We start from the raw sequence: 20616 nt of genomic DNA on the forward strand, positions 1-20616 counted from the left end.
TCAAGGCTTTCCTGCTGATCTTTTAACTGATGAATGCCTAATCAGTACTATTCATAATTGGGTGGAGGGAAGGACTGAATAAATACATAGGGGCTTACTCTGGGTTCCTGGGCATCATTGGAAAAAAAAAAAAAAAGTTTCCTTTGCTTTATTGATACATCTCAGTATCCAAAAGAGTGCGCTACAGTACATAAAACAAAAAAAGGCATTTAAGACTTAAAATACCTTCAGGTATAGAAAATAAAAATTTGTTGCAAATGATAATTGAAGAGTTGTACATATTCTAAGGCAAATGTTTTGTACTTGTAATTCAAATGTACTGTATGCCATTGGGTTTCACAACTGAGCAGATTTTATTTTGGTCAAACTCCAATAAAAACAAAACAGAACACCTTCAGGTAAATGTTGCAGATTACCCACTATTAAACCTAATAGACCTCTCCAAAGAAAGTCCTAAATAGCTTAAGATGCTGAGTTCACATGTGCAGAACTGCTTCAATTTTCTGTAGTATATTGTGATTTATGATACACTTTTGAGGGCAAAAGTTAAGAATACTGAACAAGCAATTTCCCATTAAATACTCTTAAAAAGGAAGCTGTATCAAATTTTAAAAAATGAACAACTAAATAAAAAAAATCAGGAAAAAGCAGTTAAACATTTAAGTGATATTGATGACTCAACGCATTACTAAAACAGCTTAGAATGAAAGTTAGATAGGGCTGTGAAGAACTACAGGAAACATAATACTAAGCAAAGATTTTATATAGTTTAGCTGGAAAGTATTCAGCCATGTTGAGTATTTCCATGTAGGAAAATGAAAAAAGATTCAGTAGACAAGAATGACAGTTACATAGAATAGCTCTGCATGCATCTTGACAGTAATCACTTATCAAACTATAAATATAATTTAATTGGGGCAAGAAAGAAGGAAAGGTAGTTACAATACATGTGAAATAAGGCACATGAAAGATGGTACTAATGGAGAGCCTTGGTTAAAATAAAACCACAGAAATAAGAGGGTTGAAGAAACCACAGCAATCCTACCATGCAAGTCATTTACTACACGATAAAAAAAATGGCCAACCAGACAAAATGGTGAACCAAACACAAATATGTTACTTGGTAAACACAGAACATCTTTGTGGCTGGCTTGTAATACACTTTAATATGAATGTGGCATATTACACATCAAGAAATAGGACTCTGCCTTGTCCTCCAGCATCCTGAAGAATACTGCCTACCCCTTCCCCCACCCCTACACTGAAACCCAAGGAAAAACCTGGGTTATAGAAGCTCCCAGCTAGCTGCCTGTGCAGATGAGGGGGAAAATGCCCTTCACTCTCTCATCCTAGCAGATAAATAGGAGCTGTGCTCACTGGCCTGGCTACTGCCCCAAGACAGTGCCCAATCCTTTACTATTGTCTTCAGTTCTCTGCAAAGTGAATGCCTCTCACCCCTGATTCAACATTAGGCCAATATAGGCCTGGAAGCAGCAAGGGGGCACATTCTCTCTGCCCTGGGCCACCTGGGGAGGATGAATCTGAAGTGGCTTTTCCCCAGCCACTGCTATAGCAGCAGGACATTCCAACACTGCACAGGTAGCATGGGGGAGGAAGAGCATGTTCCCCTGCCCTGGAACATTAGTACTATGCCCTCTGCTGCTCCTACTCCCTCTCCCCCTGCAAGCTCTTCACATGGAGCTGTGTCTGGGGTATCTTGGGATGGTTGCAGCCCTATCACTTCTTCTCCTGTTCTTGCACGAAGTTGATCCAGTTAGGTGTTAAGGACAGAAGCAGTGGGGCTCTCAATATTCAGGGTATCCCAAAGAGAGAGGGGGTTGGAGCCCGAGCACTTATGCCTGCTCCCACCTTCCCTTTAGCATCACAGCAAAGTAAACCATTTCAGCCAAGTATCTATCCAATCTGCTCTTGAAAATTTCCAGCAATGCAGAGTCCATGACTGCTCCAGGTAGCCTGTTCCACTCCTTAACCATCCTCGTAGACAAAATTCTTTCTAGTCTCCAACCTACTCTGCTACAGCTTGAGGATATTGCTTCTAGTCCTGTCCCATACAGTCACAAAGAAGAGTCTATCTGCTTCGTAGTTGCCCTTCAGATATCTGAAGGACTATCAAATGCTCCAGTCTCTTCTCCAAACAAGATAACTCTCTACCAACTTTTCCTCATAAGTCTTGCTTTCCCTACCTCCTTCCATTCTGTCCACATATTTCTTGAAGTGCAGGGCCCAAAACTGGACACAGTACACCAGGTGAGGCCTCACCAGTGCTGAATCTAGTGGAAGAATCCCTTCCCTTGATTTGTAAGTTACACTCCTGTTAATACAACCCAGTATGAAGTTGTCTTTTTTTGGCAGCAAAAGCATACTGTTGGCTCATATTCAGCTTATGATCTACTGTAGCCCACTTTCTGCCTCCCGCCATGTCCTTCTCTGCAGTACTGCAGCCCAGCCAATTGTTCCCCACTTTGTATTTGTGCATGGAATGAATCTGTTCTAAGTACATTACTGTACATTTGCCCTTGTTGATTTTCATCTGACTGGCTGTGGACCATTTCTCCAATCAACCTGGGGCATTGTGAACCCTAGCCTTACCCTCTAGAGCGCCTGCATCTCCGTGCAATTTGGTGTTATTCACAAATTTGTCAAACATGCACTTAACCCCTCTGTCCAAATCATTAATGAAGATGGCCAACAATACTGGGAACCCCCCAGACACCTCCTAACTCTACACTGCATCATCATTGTTGAATGCGATAATCCAGCCAGTTATATATTCCCCTTATAGTCCTTTCATCCAGTCTGTATTTCTTGATTTGTTAATGAAGTGTTGCAGGAGACTGTCAAAAGCCTTGCTAAAAATCAAGTCTTATTTCCACTGAGCTTGTCACCTTCTCATAGAAGGAAATTAGGTTGGTCAGACATGATTTGCTCTTGCCAAATCCATGGAGGCTGTTCCTGATATTTCCTAAATGCTGACCTGTTCTTTTCAATAGATTCCTTGAGGGCTTGCTCCTTGATCTCTCCAGGTATCAAGGTTAGACTGATTCATCTGTAATTCTGTAAATCCTCTCCCCCCACCAATCAAAGATGAGGGGGGGAAAAAGAAGAGAGGTTTGTCATTTTTCAGTCATCCAGGACCTCACCTGACCTCCCTATGTTCTTAAAGAGGATAAGCCAATGGCTCCAAAGTTACCTCAGCCAACTCCTTCAGTACCACAGGGAGCATCTCATCTGACCCTGACAGCATGAAAGCTTCCAGTTTGTATAAGTAATCCCTAACCTGTTCTTCTACCACTTCAGGCTATTTTTCTTCTTCCTTATCTTTGCTGCCAACTGTACTTGTCTTCTGGTAGCTAACCCTATTTATGAAAGCTGAATTAAAAAAAATGCATTAAATACTTCCATCTTCTCTGCATCACCTGTAACTAGATTTCCATCTGCATTTTGTAAAGGGCCTATGGTTTCTTTGGTCTTCTTACATTTGACATTATTGTAAAATCCTTTTTTATTGCCTTATGCCACTTGCCAGCTGCACCTTAGATCATGTCCTGGGCTTCCAAATTTTCTCCCTGCTCACCCGCGGGACACTTTTATGCTCCTTCCTACTAATTTGAATAAGTTCCTACTTTTAGTAGGATTCTTTTTTTGAATTTCAGCTCACTGAAGAGATTGCTGCCTAGGCACGCTGGTCTATTACATTTCCCATTCTTCTATCACACTTCCTCTTGCATCCTTAATAAAGCTTCCATAAGATACAGCTAGCTCTCCTAGACAACTTTTCCCCTGAGACTTGCCTCCCAGGGGATCCTGCCTACCAGTTCCCCAAGTTTGTTTGTACCTCCTTTTCTCAAGCCCAGTGTCTTTACTCTGCTACTCTGCTTCCTTCTTTCCTTCCAGCTCTGTACAATGGGGGAGGGAGTTGGAGGCAGAAGTAAATGAGCTCCCAGTGTTCTGGAGGTCCTGGAATGGTTGGAAAATGGCAACAGCTGTGTCCCAGGCATCTTGGAAAGGCTGGAGTCCTGCTGCTTCTGCTTTCACCTCCCCATCCCTTCACAGTCACCTGTGTGTAAAGGCTGGTTGGGCAGAAGTGGCAGGGCTTCCCATGTCCTGGGAAGGATCGAGTCCGGTGTGAATGCTCCCCATACTTTGTATAGGTGTAGGTCTGCACAAGAGTGAAGAGAGCATCTCCTTTACTCAGGGGAACACCAGCTGACAAGATGGTGAGCTCAGAGATGAATTTCTTATTGGTAGTCTAGTGGAGGAAATTAAGGGGAGGCAGGGGGTTGAATGATGGCCCCTACCAACAGCTCGAGTTCCCCTTACAAAAATTCCCCAGAGCAAAAAAGTTCCCAGAGTACCTTCCCCCTTCTAAATAGTTTGCCTTGTGAAGCAAGGCCCATGAGATTTTTATTACATAACATTATCCATCTGCCAGACTTCTTTGTTCATAAGAACTAATGAAGGTGATGTATTTGCAAATACAAGAGAGGCAGATGACCATTTACAGACAAAATACTGGTACCAAGATCTTTAAATGCATTTATATTAAAACATGGCTTTTGCTCTACTGTATACATATAGTGTTACTATATTGTAAAAGCATGTTTACAACCCAAAAAGAGCACTTAAAATCTGAAGAACACAGAAATATTTAACAAAACACTTGATATGGGAGTGGGGAAGGGAAAAAAAAAAAATCAAAGATTATACTGAGGCTGCAGGCCTGGGGGATGGGAAGAATAAAGAAATTGTTAGATAAAAGGGAAGAGGGCAGGATGAGGAGAAAACAATTTATGGATGAAAAGGAGAGCAGAGTCACCAAAAACACAAAATAAGCAAATTTCAGTGTCAGAACCAGACCAAAAAATAAGGGAAAAAAAGTTTCCCCAGTTTAGAATGATGGTTTCTGCAAGGGGAAGAGAGCCTGGAAGAGACAGAGCTGGAGGGGAAATTTAGGACCCAAGTAAAAATAGCATACATTAAAATGCAAGACAAAAAGGAGAGAGAGAGAGAGAGAGAGAAAAAAGTGGAAAAGGCAGCACCTGTCTCTTATCTGGTCCTTTCTATATCTGTCACTGTAAACAGACAAGGGAGAAAACAAAACAAAAACAAACAAAAAACCCCCAAAAAAACAGAAAACCCTTCAGGATGTTTCTGACTTGAAGACCAAGTAAGGACAGTCAGAAAGCCTGAGAAAATGATTCAATCTTTGCAGGTTAGTCTAAGCTGCACAGACTGAATCGATAAGCAAGTGAACAAACATTTACTTTTAATTCCAGAAATGCAGCCACATGCCTGCAGCAGCCCACACCAGAAGCTGAGGAGTGCTAGAGCACACCTGCTTGCTTGGCTGGAGCAGACAGCTTGGGCCAGGGCTGGCCTGCCCACCCACCCTGCAAGTAGGTGTTTGCAGGCAGGGTACAAAGCATCCTAGGATGCTCCGGGACTTAACTTGAATCTGGAGAGGATCGGGGACAGAAGTTCAATAAACCTATTTAAACTTAAATCAGCTTACCTAATACTACATCCATCCAGGTTTATCTTAAAAAGTTTTCATCCCTTTTGGAAGTGGTTTGTGTGCACTGAACTTTCATTATGTTACTGATTTAAACCAGTTTCGGATCACTTATACCAGTTTGTGTGTAAATGTCTGTCCCTGAAGTGAGCTAGAGGAAAGAGAACAGCTTCAAGAGAAACCAGAAGACTAAGAAGCAAGAATGGATACATCAAAGGATCAAGCTGAAGAGTTGCACAGAAGTGACCATCAAGTGATTAAAATAGATGCGACAAGGAACGAGAAACAGGGAGGTGGAAGGTGAGGAAGAGACAAAGAAAAACCACTTTAGCAAATATTTTCTTCATAGGAGAATTTCTGAATGTGGAATAAAAGTAGGAGGGAAAGAGACCCACAACTTTCGGGTCCCAAATGCAACAGGAAGGGAACCCAATTTTTTTTTTAAATGCATCAGTTAAAACCAATACCTGCTCAAGAGTACTAATGGCGTCTTCTGCCATGTCAGCATCTAGTGTTTTAATCAAAGCCTCTGCTTTCAAACGAAGTGCAAGATTTTTCTGCTCAAGAAGGGCATCAGGATCGCCGAGCTGTTCTAACATCTTAAGAGCTGTTTAAAAAAAAAGCACAGCTTTTATTTTAGTCCTAAGCTAGCTTTAAAATGATACAATTAACTTGACATTGTTAAGCCTATTAGTTTCTGACAGAATTTGAATGTTACTAGAACCGCATTTTTCATTTTAAGTTTTAATTAAGGGTCTCTTCTTCCATAAGAAAAAAAAAATATATATATTTTTTTAACTAAAGACTTTTTCGGAAGATGATAAAACTAACTGGCTGAAACAGAAGCAGACTTTATGCTAGCAGCTCTCAGGTATACTGAAGACACTGGAAACAGTAGTTTGAGTTTTGATACACTTGTAAAATTAAGTTTTATTTATTTCATTGTATTTGAACCTTCTAATAAGAGAGATTAGCTTTCCCTTTTCTTGTAAAATATACGTTTTCTCTAAACAACTGAAAGAAATGTTTAACTTATCAGTATTTGTGCCAATAAACAACAGCTTCTCATCTAAAAAGATCAAAACAACATACACCTGTAGAGATCAAATCACTTTTAAGAGGTAAGCCATGTAAATATAGTCAATTAGATATTACTTTATCCTTCTCTGTATAGGTTCTTCTGGGAAAGAAAAAAAAAATAATAAAAATTACCATGATTGCAGGAAAACACAGCTTCTTTGTATTTTTGCATTTTCATTTGTGCCTCTGCCAGATAATACCATGCTGCTGGACACTGGCTGGTCTTCTGCAAACCTAGTTTTCAAAATTAAAGTTGGTTTAAAATAATACTTGAGGATGCAAAACAGATTTGGGGGCTGTTGGAAGGCTGGCAGAATTCTATCCCATGTGCACCACCATAAAACATCATGCAAAACGATATGAAACTCAAAAGACAGTTCTTCATTTGAGGCCAAGTTTATGATATTGTCTTGATGCTTACAGGAAGGGTTAAGTTAATACGGAGGTAAAAGTGTAAGTTTCACTATTATGCCAAGCTCACAGTGTCTATCCTCCTTCAGTAAATCAGAGAGGGAGAAAAATGAGGAGTTACACACACTAGTTTAGAGATGCATGCATCTTGAATGCTCAAGAAGCAAAACAAAAGAGTTTCCAGAGGGACATCAACATCCCCTAGACTGTTCTGAAAACTTCTCCTTGGGTCTTTGTCAACAGAAGATCTGTAGAAACTAATACACTATAGCTAATACCCAAAATCTAAAAACAAAACAAAAAAGTTCCTCTTCTTTCCAACAGGAACTAGTGGGTTTTTTTTCCTCTTTTCAAGGACTTAAAAAGAATCACATGCCTTTCCAGATGGGACAAGATCACCAGGGAGCCTAAGTGGCTGGAGAGGATCTCACACTAACAAGGGCAAGTAGGATGAAAATATTTTATAAAACTGGCTCTAAATACCAGTTATCTTGGCTAATGCCAGTCATATATGTCTACCCATCTAAAGAGGAGTCAGTTTTGGCCTGGGGTAGTACAGACACTACGGAGCATAGTTGACAGCCCAGAGGTTGCAAAGTTTGAGGCCTCAGCAGAAGCGCTCACAGTATGGCCCTGACAGATTCCAACAAATCTGCAAATTCTGCAAAGTACCTTGTTGTACACTGATGCAAAAAAGAAAGGAGAACTTTGGGCTCTGAGGATAATTAAAAACTTATTTGTAAATGGAAATTTTATCCTATTCATTACTTAAAAATGGAGCATCTTGCACGTTCTGCAAAAAAGAATGTGCGTTATATCCACTACTAGCAGATTCAGTAGTCCTTACTGGGCCATAGCCTTAACTTCCATTTTGGCCTCAATGATCAAAGGTACATAAAATTAATGGAATACACAGTATTTGCTCCTTTCACATCATATAGGTAGGTTCAGGTTTAGCAGAAGCAAATAAGAAGGTATATGGAGAGAAAAAGGTTTATGAACAAGCTATACTAAATAAATCTGAAATCTGTTTACAGGAATGAATGAATGCTGTCAAGACATGTCTAACATACAAGTGTTTTTAAATAAGGTTTTTAAAAAAAGAGTGTCTGCTTTTCGAAATTGATCTTTCATTAAAAGCTGAAATGTCTAAACACTTAAAGGTATAGTGGTCAAAAAGATGAAATATTCCAATTTATACATTCTATTGTGGTGCCTCATCTCCCCAGCCAGACTTCATCATCATACACCATGACTTCTTCTTGATAAGGAATAGCCATGTGTCCTGGGATATACTCTGATTGGAGAGCCCAACCCACAAATGCGGGGTTGACCTACAGTGCCCAGGAGACAACCCTGCAATACTAGCTGAATTCTGACATTTTAATTCACTTCTGAAAAAAAAAATAATAAAACGAGATAAAAAACAAAACCAAGAACCCACTCTTGTTTGCCAACCAGTTCTACACATAGACTATTTTAAAAAGAAACCTGTCATATCTCATTATAAGCAAACTAGAGTCAAATCCTCAATGGTTAATATAGAATACTGTAGTAGTTATAGTTGCTGTAAAAGAACTCTAGGCTGGTTTTCAGATGCCCACAATAAAGAATATTTAGTGTAAAACTGTAAAAGAAAGTTCTCTTTTAAAAAGGGATGTTGTTAACTTCAAAAGAAAAAAACATCCCTGTTCAGTTTCCTCATAATCAGTTGTATTCCATGCTGCCAGAGTACAACTGAAAGATTAGGAAGATGTTCATTATAGCTGCACCTGCTCTTGATGAGGGGAAAAAGAATCATGTCCCCTTTGCTTTTTATTTGCGTAGAACTTTAAACAACAGTTCAGAAGAAGAAAAAAAAAAAAAACACTCCAGCAAGTTGAAAAGTTAAGAAAATACTGTTAGAGATTAATCACAGAATCAAAAAGGAAACTTAAGTGGAACATAGTACACAAAGTTACTCAACTTTTTTTTTTTTGTTATTGGTTAGATTTCAAGTTGTCAACATCTTTTAAAAATGCATCTTGCCTGGCTGATTTAGAAGATGATTAACCAATTTTACTTTCCGTTCAATATTTTAAAGGTGACCCATACAAATTAACTATTGCACACAATACAAATAGTTATCTTAGCTGTATTATACATTTACCTTCAGACAGATGCTTGGCAGCCTCTTCATATTTTTTTTCTTGGAGGGATTTGATGCCCAAACCAATAAAGCCAGGGCCACTGCTTGCGTCCATTTCCATAAGCCTACAACAAAAATGCAGGGCTTCTTCAGTGACAGTACCTAGTATAATAAAGAGAAACAATTTTTCATAACTGCAGTTTGATAAAAGCTATAGACAACAAAAGCTTTAATATATTTAACTCAAGAGATGCATAAAGAAATCAATTTACTTCAGATCTAGCTCTTAAACTTAAAAGTAGCTGAGTTTTTAGTAGCAGCTTCCTAACATACAGCAGCTATTTTTCTTCCTAGCGGTGTTATACATCAACTGAAGAAACTGCTGCTCAGCACCATCAAGCCATATGCCAAAAATGTTATGCATGAAGATGCTGGATTTATCCACTTATATTAAACTACCAAAGGTACACACCCTCCTCAAGGGAAATACCTCCTGGCTGATTGTCATCTTAGCCCAGCTGAAGATCTCACAAACACCTGCCATGAATTAGTCAAAATTAACTCTTCCCTGAAAGAACATTGCCTGTTCCACAAGTTCACTGTAATGAATCTTGCAATCAGCTGCAGAAGGAGATTGAGAAAATTAGATCACACATTCTCTTTTAACTGCTGACAAAACATCGTACCCATTACACTTACGTTTAGTTCTTCCTGTAGATTGAATAGTTGACAATGCTCACACCATTAGACTTAAAATTATCTTTAACCTTTATCTTTGGAGAATTAGCGATATCTTTCGTGTAACAGTTAACTTTAATTTGCTTATGGCCAAAGGTGAAAAACTTTACAGATAGGTTGACGGAATGGTATAAAAAAGAAACAGATCATTTAAAGCACTGTGGTCTAGCTGTAGCAACTCTGTGTATTAATACATAGCAATACATTTTCAAAATCCAGGCTTTCTTATTGATATGGACTGTGAAAAGGGGTAGGACTCACAAAGTACATGCAGAAAAATGATGCCTTGTAATAACTCCTACTCTTTGGGGAAAAAGCCATTTGTAATTATGACTGGTTAGGGCTTTTCCCTTAACACGTGATCCTCACTCATCTTAATTTCAAGCTTAATTCTGGTCTTTACTTATCAGACACCTGCATAATTTCTTATAATAAAGGCTTGTGATTTGGTACTCTAGCAGTTATGATTTGCAAGAACAGAACTAGTATTTCAAACAGAAATGTTTATTTTTAGCTACTAGATACAGATAGGTTCTCTCTCACTGCTGGACTTAGACCAGACTTCAAACGTGGTCTTTTGCAACACGAAGCTGTTACCTTTGAATAAGACCACCCATACACCAATAAAACTGTCTTTCAGCAGATTTTAAACTAGGGGTAAGCAGTCATGGCATAGAGAAAAGTCAAAATTATGATTTTCTTGCCTTGGCTGCAGCTTTCAATGTTTTGTGTTGCTTTTTTTTGGGTCAGCTAAGATTCAGCCTCTTGAACTTGCTCCCTTCCCCTTTCAAAACGCCTAACTGAAAGTTCATGCCTGATGGTCTTAGAAGACTCTATAAACAGGGAAATGCCAGAGGAAAAGGACTGAGATACATAAACACTTGCTAATTAGAAATTAAAGTAGAAGAGAGTAACTTAGATGATCTCATAGCAGACACACTTCAATTCACACACTTGTAAAACACATGAAGTAATACACAGATTGGTGAAACACAGGTCTTTACTGAATCAGAGACAAAGGAGAAACAGCAGAGGACATTATTTCAAGAAGTCCACTCAGGAATCTTTACAAAAATGAACGTTCCACTCCTCTATCTACACATGGAAAGGGGAAAAGGTACCTTTTGCTCCCCTTATAAAGTTAATGGGTACAGGAGAGCTGATCATTTGATCTAGTACCAACCTGCCCATTCCATTCTTCCCCATTTTTGTAGGGGTGGGAAAGGTTATTGTCAACCCTTCATAAGCTGCAAGCAAGACACCTTCCTAGGTAATCAAGAAGACCTAGGTTAAATGAACATGACTTGCATACATTACTGTAATGTCAAATATTACATGCTGTGCGATATCAGCTGCTGGAACAATCCTCAAACTGTGTACAGACTGGACAGTACAGTTAAATCAAATAAGTTTGTGTGAAAACTCTCGTATTTTACAAATGCAGTCCTTTATATACAAGAATAGGTCTTTAATACTTAAACTAATACTTATAGGTAGAAGTGCTGTACTGTGTCAGACCACAGGTCCATCTAACCCTTTAAGCTTTATTTCACAGTGGCCCAGTGGATGCTGAAGAGAAGAGTGTATATATAATCCAGGGTCTATCCAGACCGATCTGTCCCTTGTTCCTACTCCACGTTAGCAAACTACTGCCAATAGCCATGCCCAATAGGGCCCAAAGGCCAGCTTCTAATGTCCTCCAATTGATAGCTTGGTGCACTAGATAGAGAGGCTCTGTGGGCTGAACCTGGCCCGCAGGCCATCTGTTTGATGTCCCCATTCTAAACAAAGCTGCAGCTTTGTAAATGTGATTGCAAACATTCCTTACAAATATAATTGAACTTATTAACATTAACGAAGCTGTTTAATGTGGAAAAAATAACCTTGCAATTAAAACTGGAAAACTATGCCAACAAATCTGTGGGCAATCAATCAGTTACCTGAAGGATTATATTTTACTAATAAGGTCATGCTGATTTAATTTTCTCAAATGAATTTCAATTCAACCTTCTAGGCTGAAAGTTTTCAGGCTACTACTAGGCATTTCTACAAATGTTCATGGAACAATGAAGTTATTAATTCATAAGAGAACCATTTTTATATCATGAAGCAACAACATAGATCAGAAAAATTTACTCTTCCAAAGGTTTTCCAGAGTTCATTCAGCTTCAAATGCCAAAGTGTTACATTGTCAGTGAAGACTGTAGGTGCATTTGACCGGTGTTAAATCTGCAAGTGTGCATGTATGTGTGTATTTTATGTACATGCACACACATGTATAAATATATTCAAAAAATTATAGCATCCTGCCATCAGAAAAGAGAAGATAAACTGGAAAGATTCTACTGCTAGGTCAAAAATTTTAAACTTCTATAACTGTAAATAGATATAATTATTTTCCTATTTCTTTGGGTTCAGTACTCCAGCTCTATTCCTGGGCTGTTTGGCAGAGCTCAGAAGACAAGGAAAAAATATTTTATGCTCCCTCAATTCTGAGGTGGAATGACAGTATAGGTTACCTTAGGGCCATATATTTAGAGGTTTAACTAGAAATTAAGGAGCTTTATCTTTAAAGTTCACATTTTCAAAATTTTGGGAAAGTTTTTGATAACTGTTTAATTAGAACTCCACGTTGTTTAACATTTAGAAAAGGTAAGTAAAAACAAACCAATAATACTTGGAAAATATGTTTATCTTCTGTGTCAACATATACATTATATTTTCTGATCTTCGCAGTGTGGGCAATAACACTTTATATAAAAAAGCAGCGGATGTGAACGCATGCCATAAAACCTGCAGCTCCAGTATTAGGAAATAACTTCAATAGCTCTGATATGCTAGTTCAGTATGGAATTCTGGGCCCTGACCCCACAAGAAAAGCAACACTGAGAGCTGCAAGAGTTGATGGGGGATCAGTAATAGGATAATTAAGGTTCATTTTAGTAAGATTGGTCAGAATATAAAGGAAGCTGGACATAATAAAGGACTCTCACAAAGAGAAATCAATGTAGTGCTTTTATGCTGTTTTGTTGCGATATGTCCGAAAACTGTGTACTACTTCTGTGTAAAACTGTGTATTACTTCTGACAAAGGCATTATTCGGATTTGATTTGTCTTTCTGGTTTCCCTCAATTAGGATAAACACTGAAATTAAGACTTCTGTATTATTTCTTTCATGCAGTCTACCTCATTGGACACAAATCAGGGGATTATTTAGCTTTCATATTTGAAAAGCACAGGAACTTCTGTGCATCTCTAGAACGCATGTTTCTGAGTTTTATGTGGCTTGCGGTTATAAAGATCATGTTTAAAAATAATTTTGACTGGTTAACTTCAAAGTCAGTTCTGGTCTTTTTAAATTATCAACTCCGGTACCTAAAAATAGCGGCAAAAATCACTAGTTTTGAAAATATAAGTCCTGACCTCCAGTACAAGTGCAATATTAATTCTATAGTGACTACTGAAAAATGATTATGTACATTTTAAAATCCTAACACTAGCAAAGACAGCATGCTGCCCTCAAAAAGTTTAAACAAAAATCTGGCCCTTTCCCCATTTCATTCAAATATCCATTTTATTTTGCCGGCACCTGCAAATCTTTCAGAGAAAGATCCATAACCCTCCTACTAAAGGGAAGGTATTTCCTGGGTCACAAATCACCTGACTTTGCCTTTATCCAGAGCTTTAACTGTCACTAACCTTTCTACCAAAGATGGGCTAACAGGATTATCTTCATGCTCATGAAACTAGTCATGTTTTTGGAGAGGCTGTTTTGGGGCTTTGTGAAGCACTACCCCAAATAAGATTTTGTATGCTGCAAACTAAAGAATCATTATACCAAAACCAGATGTAATAAAAATATTACTTTTTTTAAAAAGTCACTTCACAGTGCAACATCACCAAGTTTCACAGCCCTGAGACACTACTTTAGGTCAGAACTACCTTCCTCCTCTCCAGGTTGGTGGAAACATAACATCTAACTGAAATGATATCCTCAAATGGAAAATCATGCAAACTGTCTCAAACAGCATATTCCATCAGCCTACTGAAGGAATAGACCATGAAGGGTTAGTTCTGTTGTGAGACGTGATGGGACAAAAGGGAGAATGGGTACAGAACCGAGAGGCAAAATTTGTAATAGTAACAGAAATAAATCAAAACCATCCTACTCACCTGACTGAATGAAGTGCAAGCAAAGTACTTCTAAAGGATAACTCAAGGTAGGATACAAAACCATCATGTCATCACAGGCCTTCTTCAACCTAGCCGTTTCATGAGGAAACTTGAAAGGAAAAAGATAGAAACAGCTTATTTAGCTACCCACGTGTTACTAAACAAGAAAAGATTATTTTTTTGTGTTACTAAAAAAGAATACAAGTACTAGCGGCCTTACTTTTGACAAACACTGAATGAAATCTCTGTATAGAATCTGATGGTCTTCACTGGGAATCATGTCTGCAGAGTTCACTGCATGTTCAAACGCAGTCAAAAGCTGTAATAAGAAGTCAGTAAGTGTCCTGCAGTACGAATAAGCATAAAATGTAATAAATATTGAACATATGAAATTCTTTAATCATTTTTCAGAAGGATATAATGTATACTAAGACAGTTATACTATGAAAAGAGAAAAAATACATAATAGAGGGTTCTTTAAACAGTATTCAGATGCACTCAAGTCCAGCTATGCCTTTAGGTTGGTAAGTAGCACTTAGGTGACTGAAGTGAGCCATGTAAGTGACATTTTGGACCACTTGCACGGATTTTAGATCCTATTGCCCCCAGGAAGAAGCATAACTCCATATAAACTGCAAAAAATAAAGGCGGCTAAAAACCTCCTATGTTTTACCCCCAAGGCCTAGTGGTTAGGGCACTTAACTAGGGAATAGAAAAACCGGGTTCTAAGCCAGTGATTCTCACCCAGGGTGCTGTAACATTCTTATAGGTCTGCTGCACAATATTAGCACCTACACAATTCACAAGATAAACCCAGAGATTTCAAATAGGAATCTACAGTATTAAACATGTTCTGATCTGCTGCGATCTTTCTGAACTCTGCAACAAAAGAATTGCTCTAGTATTTTTCTGTAATCAAAAAAATGACTCAAGGCTAAAAGCTGGCATTTTCCAAGGTGTGCCTTGAGTCTAAAAACACTGAGAACTACTGCCCTATGCCCTACTTTGATCTAAACCTATAGCTCTCACCTCCTAGAAAAGTGCTTGAAACATCAGGCCATGGGTCAGGCATGCTAAGAATCTCTTCCACTCTCCTGTTGAAGCTGGGCCAGTGTTTAGCCAAGAGGAGAAGATCTGTAGGCCAGAAAGACCAGAATACCACTTACATGGCTAATTTTAATGATTAAAGTGCTATTTACCAACTCAAAAGAGAACTGGATTTGAGCCATAGTGTTCAAACGGTAGTAAATCTACTGCTAAGGTACAGAGGTGTTAAGCCATGTTAGTTTGAAGTCAGGTAGGATGTAGGGCAGACTGGTACCTTGAAAACTAACTGGTTCAGAGACACGAGCTTTCTCAGACAGCGACCTACTTCAACATCAATAGATGCTACCTAAAGTACTAAAATAATCTAATATAGGCACTAACATAATACATATGCAAACTAAACAAATGTGAAATGCTATTCATCATGGAAGCCATCAGTTTTAAAAAAGTATTAAATATCTTTATGCTAGTTGTCATTTTGACTCTCCTAGCTTTTGTACCTTTAAGATGGGACCTTAGCACTGATCATAGGTACAACTCTTTTTTTCTTTTACGTATCTACATACACATACCCTATACACACACACACATTTGCGCACACATCTACAGACATAAATACACACACACACCCTGCTTCCCACACATCCACACAACTATGTATAGATGTATGTTTAAAGTATAACAACATCTGGCCACAAGAAACCTCCTTGTAAGTCCTTAAGTTCCATCTTGGAAATAGCCCCAAATCCAAAAAGCATAGATGCTATTATACCTACCTGTGCCAATCCTATTTTAAATGGCCTACTCCCTGATGCAGAATCAAAAATCATATTACATACATCATACAGTACCTAGGGAGACTTAGGCATCTTAAAATATAATGCGAAAGAATGAGCACATGGAATAGAGAGTTGCCTACTTTTACTCATAAGGAAGTGCTGAGGAAAGATTTGTCTCTTTAATCTTACCTCTCCCCAAGATTTGGGTACCTTATTAAAGTCTGTACTGACATATCTTACTCCATCTGAGATTCACAGCTCAGAATCCTGTCCTGGAGGTAGGTGCCTTTTCATAAAATTACACAGAAGGCAAAACACTCAGCCAAGAAGTGATAAATCCTGAATAAGGCCCTCATCTACCTTAATGCAGACTATTTACACCTACTACTTTTACCTCCCTGGAACATGCACTATCTAGTACAGTGATGCTCAACCTTTCTGGCTAGCATGCAGGATGGATAGTGCCCTATCCGTCTGTAGGCTGGATCCAGCTGGTGATCCTGATCCTGCTGTGCATGGGGAAGGTGCTGTGGCCCAGCTCCATGGGGAGAAATAGATGGCCCAACCTCAACACAGCTGCACGTGGAGAACAGGACATGGCTCATACCTGATGCAGCCCTGTGGGGAGAAGGGCATGTTGCTTGGCCCTGATCCTGCTATGTGTGGGGAATGGGACATGGCCCAGCTCTGCAGAGAGAAGGTGGTGTGGCCTAGCCCCACTCCAGCCACACAAATGACGTGTGCCCCCAGTAGTTGGGTGGGGCACAGTGGCTGCGGGAACATGGCAGCAGTAAGCTGGAGCTCCCGGGGGAAGTGGCAAGCGCCGACCAGGGGTTGGCAAACACGCACAGACGCCGCTGGCAGTGTCAGCAGCAACCAACAGCGATCACAGACTGTCCGCAGACATCAGCAGTGGGGTAACAAGCGGCGATGACCCACAGTGTCGCCAGCACCTTTTGCTACGGGGTACATGTACACCCACACATACCCCCTACATGTCGCCCCTCCAGTCGGTGTGGCAAAGCTCCAGTCTGTGGGAGAAAGAAGGCATGGCTCAGCTTCAATCTGGCTGTGTGGAGGGAACAGGGTATGGCCTGGCTCCATAGGGCTTGGGAGTTTGGCAGAAAAGGAGGGTGGTGGTATTCACTGCCACTGCTCCCCCACTGCCAAATTTCCCAACCTGTGGGGAGGCCTGGGGGTTAGACGCTGTGGCTCCATGGGCTGGAGGAGAGCACCCCTGGTCTAGTTTGAGGCTAGAACACTCCCCACCTGTCTTGCTGGAACTGCTCCATTTTGCAAAAATAAAGTATTCCAGATTTATTTAGCCAGAGAGGGAGTAAGAGAGAACATGACTCCTTAACCTACTGTTTAGGGCCTTTATCTCATAGTAAAGGAACTATTTATGTATTTTAGCTAATAAATGTTTGATACAAAATCCAGAAATAGCCTATAGAGTGGGGACTGAAACTCGCTGCTTTTCTCCAACACAAGACAGGTATCCTAACCTAGAGAATCATGCTCCATGTTGCTGATGCAATGAGTTCTTTTTGGGTAATTAGAAGAATGTCAAGAGATGATGGGAGTAATCCTCTCTTTCCCCACCCCCACCACAAGCAACTACAGCCCTACTCATTAGGGCACTCTCTCTGCAAGTAAGAGATGTGGGTTTGAATCTTCCAGGGAGAACAAAGCAGTTTACCTAGGCCCTCTCATCCTGGACAAGGTCTGTAACTACTAAGTTATTGTTTAGATGGGGTGAGGTGGAATGGTACCATTACCTGTTGAATTTTTAAAGAAAGCAGGTGCCACCACAGCATTTAGTGTGGATCTCAACCTGGCAGACATACATGCAGAATGTCTACTGAAGTGATCCCTTCAGGAATCATGGCAGGACAATGTTTTTTCTAGAGTCAAAAGAGTTTTAGGTATGAGATACACCCTGACCACCTCTCAGCCCTGTTAAGACAGAGATCTTTCTAATCATGCACAGAAGCAGAAGGTTAGATACTGGGAGACTTTTAAAGTGGGAAACTGAGGTGGCAACACAGTTTAGGCAACAATTAAGCATGAGTTTTCAGAATCAAAATTTGGACTGAGGTACCTAAATTCTACTGAAGATATTGGCGTTCTTTTTTGGATCTGGCCCCAAGTGGTTACGTGCCAAAGAGGAATATTTTCAAAATTCACTTTTGAGCCCTAGGAACATTACTGAAAGTCAAAAAGCACTTAAGAAATTTCCATTCAAACTGAGTTGTGTAGAGCATAAGTGAGTAACTTTACCAACTGCTGTGTCTCATTATCTTGATTCTGTGTACTGTCTGCCAGTAACTGGATCATCCTCTTCCATAACTGGTGAAGCTCTGCATTATCTGCACCTTCCTCCTGCTTTATCTTAACCAATTTGTGCCATGTTCGAGCTGCCTGTCAATAAGAAATGCACTTTGAAAATCAGAGGCTTTATGTAACCTTTCCAAATTATAGTAACAACTTAGCAATGTGAGTAGTTACTGTTTCCTAATTTAAGTGGACAAGAGAGCCAGAAAACTCAGGGTTAGTGAGTTAGTACTATAGAAGTTACTTTACAATGCTGTTTAGTATAGTGAATAGAACAAGGAGCATTTGAACTTCTGTATTAGTGATGCAGTTTACAGTTTCTAAAATTGACTATTTAACCTTGTATAATACAACACTACTACAAAAGAAACCCTTCAAGTGTTTCTTGTAAAAAAAGTAATTTCTACTTTACATACAGTGAAAGCAGCATACTAACCACGTGCAGTAAGCGAAGTTCTTGCTGGAAGCACACAACAACATGATCATAGACCATATTTGTTAACACCAGTGAGGAAAAAAATTGCACCCCAAACAATATTATTTTTTCTAAAAGTAACATGGCATCTACTTTTGATTGAGAATGAAAAGCCTATTATATCTGAGAGTACTGTTAACAGAAGTGGAACAATGCAAGTGTTATGCAATCCCAAAGAAACCCCATTTATAAAATGTGAATTTTAACACTAGTAGGTGGACTACATAAAGGCTTATGAGTTTGCTACTGGCATTAAACTACTGAAGCCAAGTCTGGTTGCTCAGTAAATAGAGACTTAAGTTTTTATAGTTCAAGAAATTTCAGGTTTGAACCCCAATGCTGATGAATGAAGCAGGAGTGTTATATTCCATCTACCTTTCACTGTTTTTAAAGGTTTGAAAACCAGTATACGTTCCAAAATCTCCTGTGTCATACTGAGGCTATCCTATAATCATAACCAAAGAATTCTTTAGCCAAAAACTACTTTTTTGAGAGACAGAGACTAGTGTTAAATTCTCAACGCTTCAAAGAAATTAAAATTCTCCAAAGAAACTGAAGTAGGTGAAAGAACTCTCTAGAAAAGGAAGTACAAGATTATATCCTTATAATGCATGAACATGAAGGTACCGAACTAATGTTAATGCACCTTTTAATCTGGCTGTAAAAGGGTGGCTTGCCTCTTTAAGGGCCAGGTGGTTGGGGAGGGGGGGCAATTAGCAAGTGGTCAATTTTTCCTATAAAAAGCCTGAGAAAGAGCCTGAGGAGAGCATATAAGGAAGAGAATGGCTTTTCCAAGATAGTCTTAACCAGCGGTGATTGTAGATAAAGTACTATATAGAGCAACTGAAAGGCAAAGAGTACTGTTTTTGTTTATACAATTTAACTTTGTTCTAAGGTGAATCATAAAAACTGTGCCCTTAAAGAAACTTTGGGTTTCTTTCAGTCCTTTCTAGACTAGGGCAACAGGTCACCTATTTAAAAGAAGACAAGCAACACACTGTTAAATGGTGGTGAATGTAGTTAAGTAACTGGCCCCTGAGTGAAAGGAAACAAAGCCAAAAGGCACTGAAGTCTTCCTTGGCTGTGATGCTCCTAAGCTACTTGAGAAATGGGGGAGGTAGGGAATGACTTCAGGAGTTGTAGCTCCAGTTTCTGGATGCAGGCATACAACAAAAGCAGAGCCTGGAGACTAAAAAGAGGCACAGGTGGATTTGTAGCTGTAAATAGCAATGGTAGAAAAGCAATATCAAAAGTTTATAAACTTCTTGTAGGAAAATGTCAGAACCACAGATATGGAGAAGGAAGACTCTAAAGACGGTGATGACTGACAACTGGTACGTTTTGTCTGTGGGCAGGTGGGGCAGAAAAAGAGGGGTTGCCATTAGGAAAACTACTGTGAATGTTGCTCTGTGAAGTAGAGCACCAAAAACCTTAAGAGATACTGTGTGGCATCTGCTGTGTTGTGAAGTGTAGGCAGAGGAAAAAGGGGTGCATTGCTTTTGTAAGGGATGGACTCTTTGTACAACACTGTTCCAAAAAACTCAGGTTATCCTACCATGTTAATAAAGAAGTTTCAGGTGAAACTGATAGGATTTCTAAAAATGCTTTCTTTGTTAAAGTTTGTCAGTTCAATAGATTCCTCTTTCCACCACCAAATCCTGAGACAGAAGTAAGAGGTTTACAAAGTTGTGTGCTTTACTGAAAAAAAAAAACCTCTAGAAAGGAGAGAGAAATTGGTGACTAACCTCCAAATGTTTCTTTTCTTGGTGATACAGTTCCACAAGCTTCTTGCATACTTCACACCATTTCTGCTTGTCACTACGAAGACATGAGACATACACACTTCAGTCCATTTTCTAAAAGACTTCAAGCAATGTTTCCACTACCAACTTGAAAACTAGCCACATTCTTACTTTTT

At 39.4% G+C, this 20616-nt stretch overlaps 1 protein-coding gene across 1 annotated transcript in view; it reads right to left on the reverse strand.

Moving 5' to 3' along the window:
• The window catches only part of TTC37 (tetratricopeptide repeat domain 37), a 76052-nt gene that overhangs the window by 49130 nt on the left and 6306 nt on the right, over window positions 1–20616 (reverse strand). Inside the window, exons 5-11 of the mRNA XM_019532390.1 lie at window positions 20444–20516; window positions 18170–18310; window positions 14284–14382; window positions 14064–14172; window positions 9174–9314; window positions 6746–6847; window positions 6001–6140 (exon numbers count right to left, since the gene is read on the reverse strand). Of these exons, the coding sequence (XP_019387935.1) occupies window positions 6001–6140; window positions 6746–6847; window positions 9174–9314; window positions 14064–14172; window positions 14284–14382; window positions 18170–18310; window positions 20444–20516 (805 nt within the window). The remainder of the gene's footprint in view (window positions 1–6000; window positions 6141–6745; window positions 6848–9173; window positions 9315–14063; window positions 14173–14283; window positions 14383–18169; window positions 18311–20443; window positions 20517–20616) is intronic.

This window comes from Crocodylus porosus, unplaced genomic scaffold (assembly GCF_001723895.1).
Source record: "Crocodylus porosus isolate Cpor-Errol unplaced genomic scaffold, CroPor_comp1, whole genome shotgun sequence".
NCBI classification, from domain to species: domain Eukaryota; kingdom Metazoa; phylum Chordata; order Crocodylia; family Crocodylidae; genus Crocodylus; species Crocodylus porosus.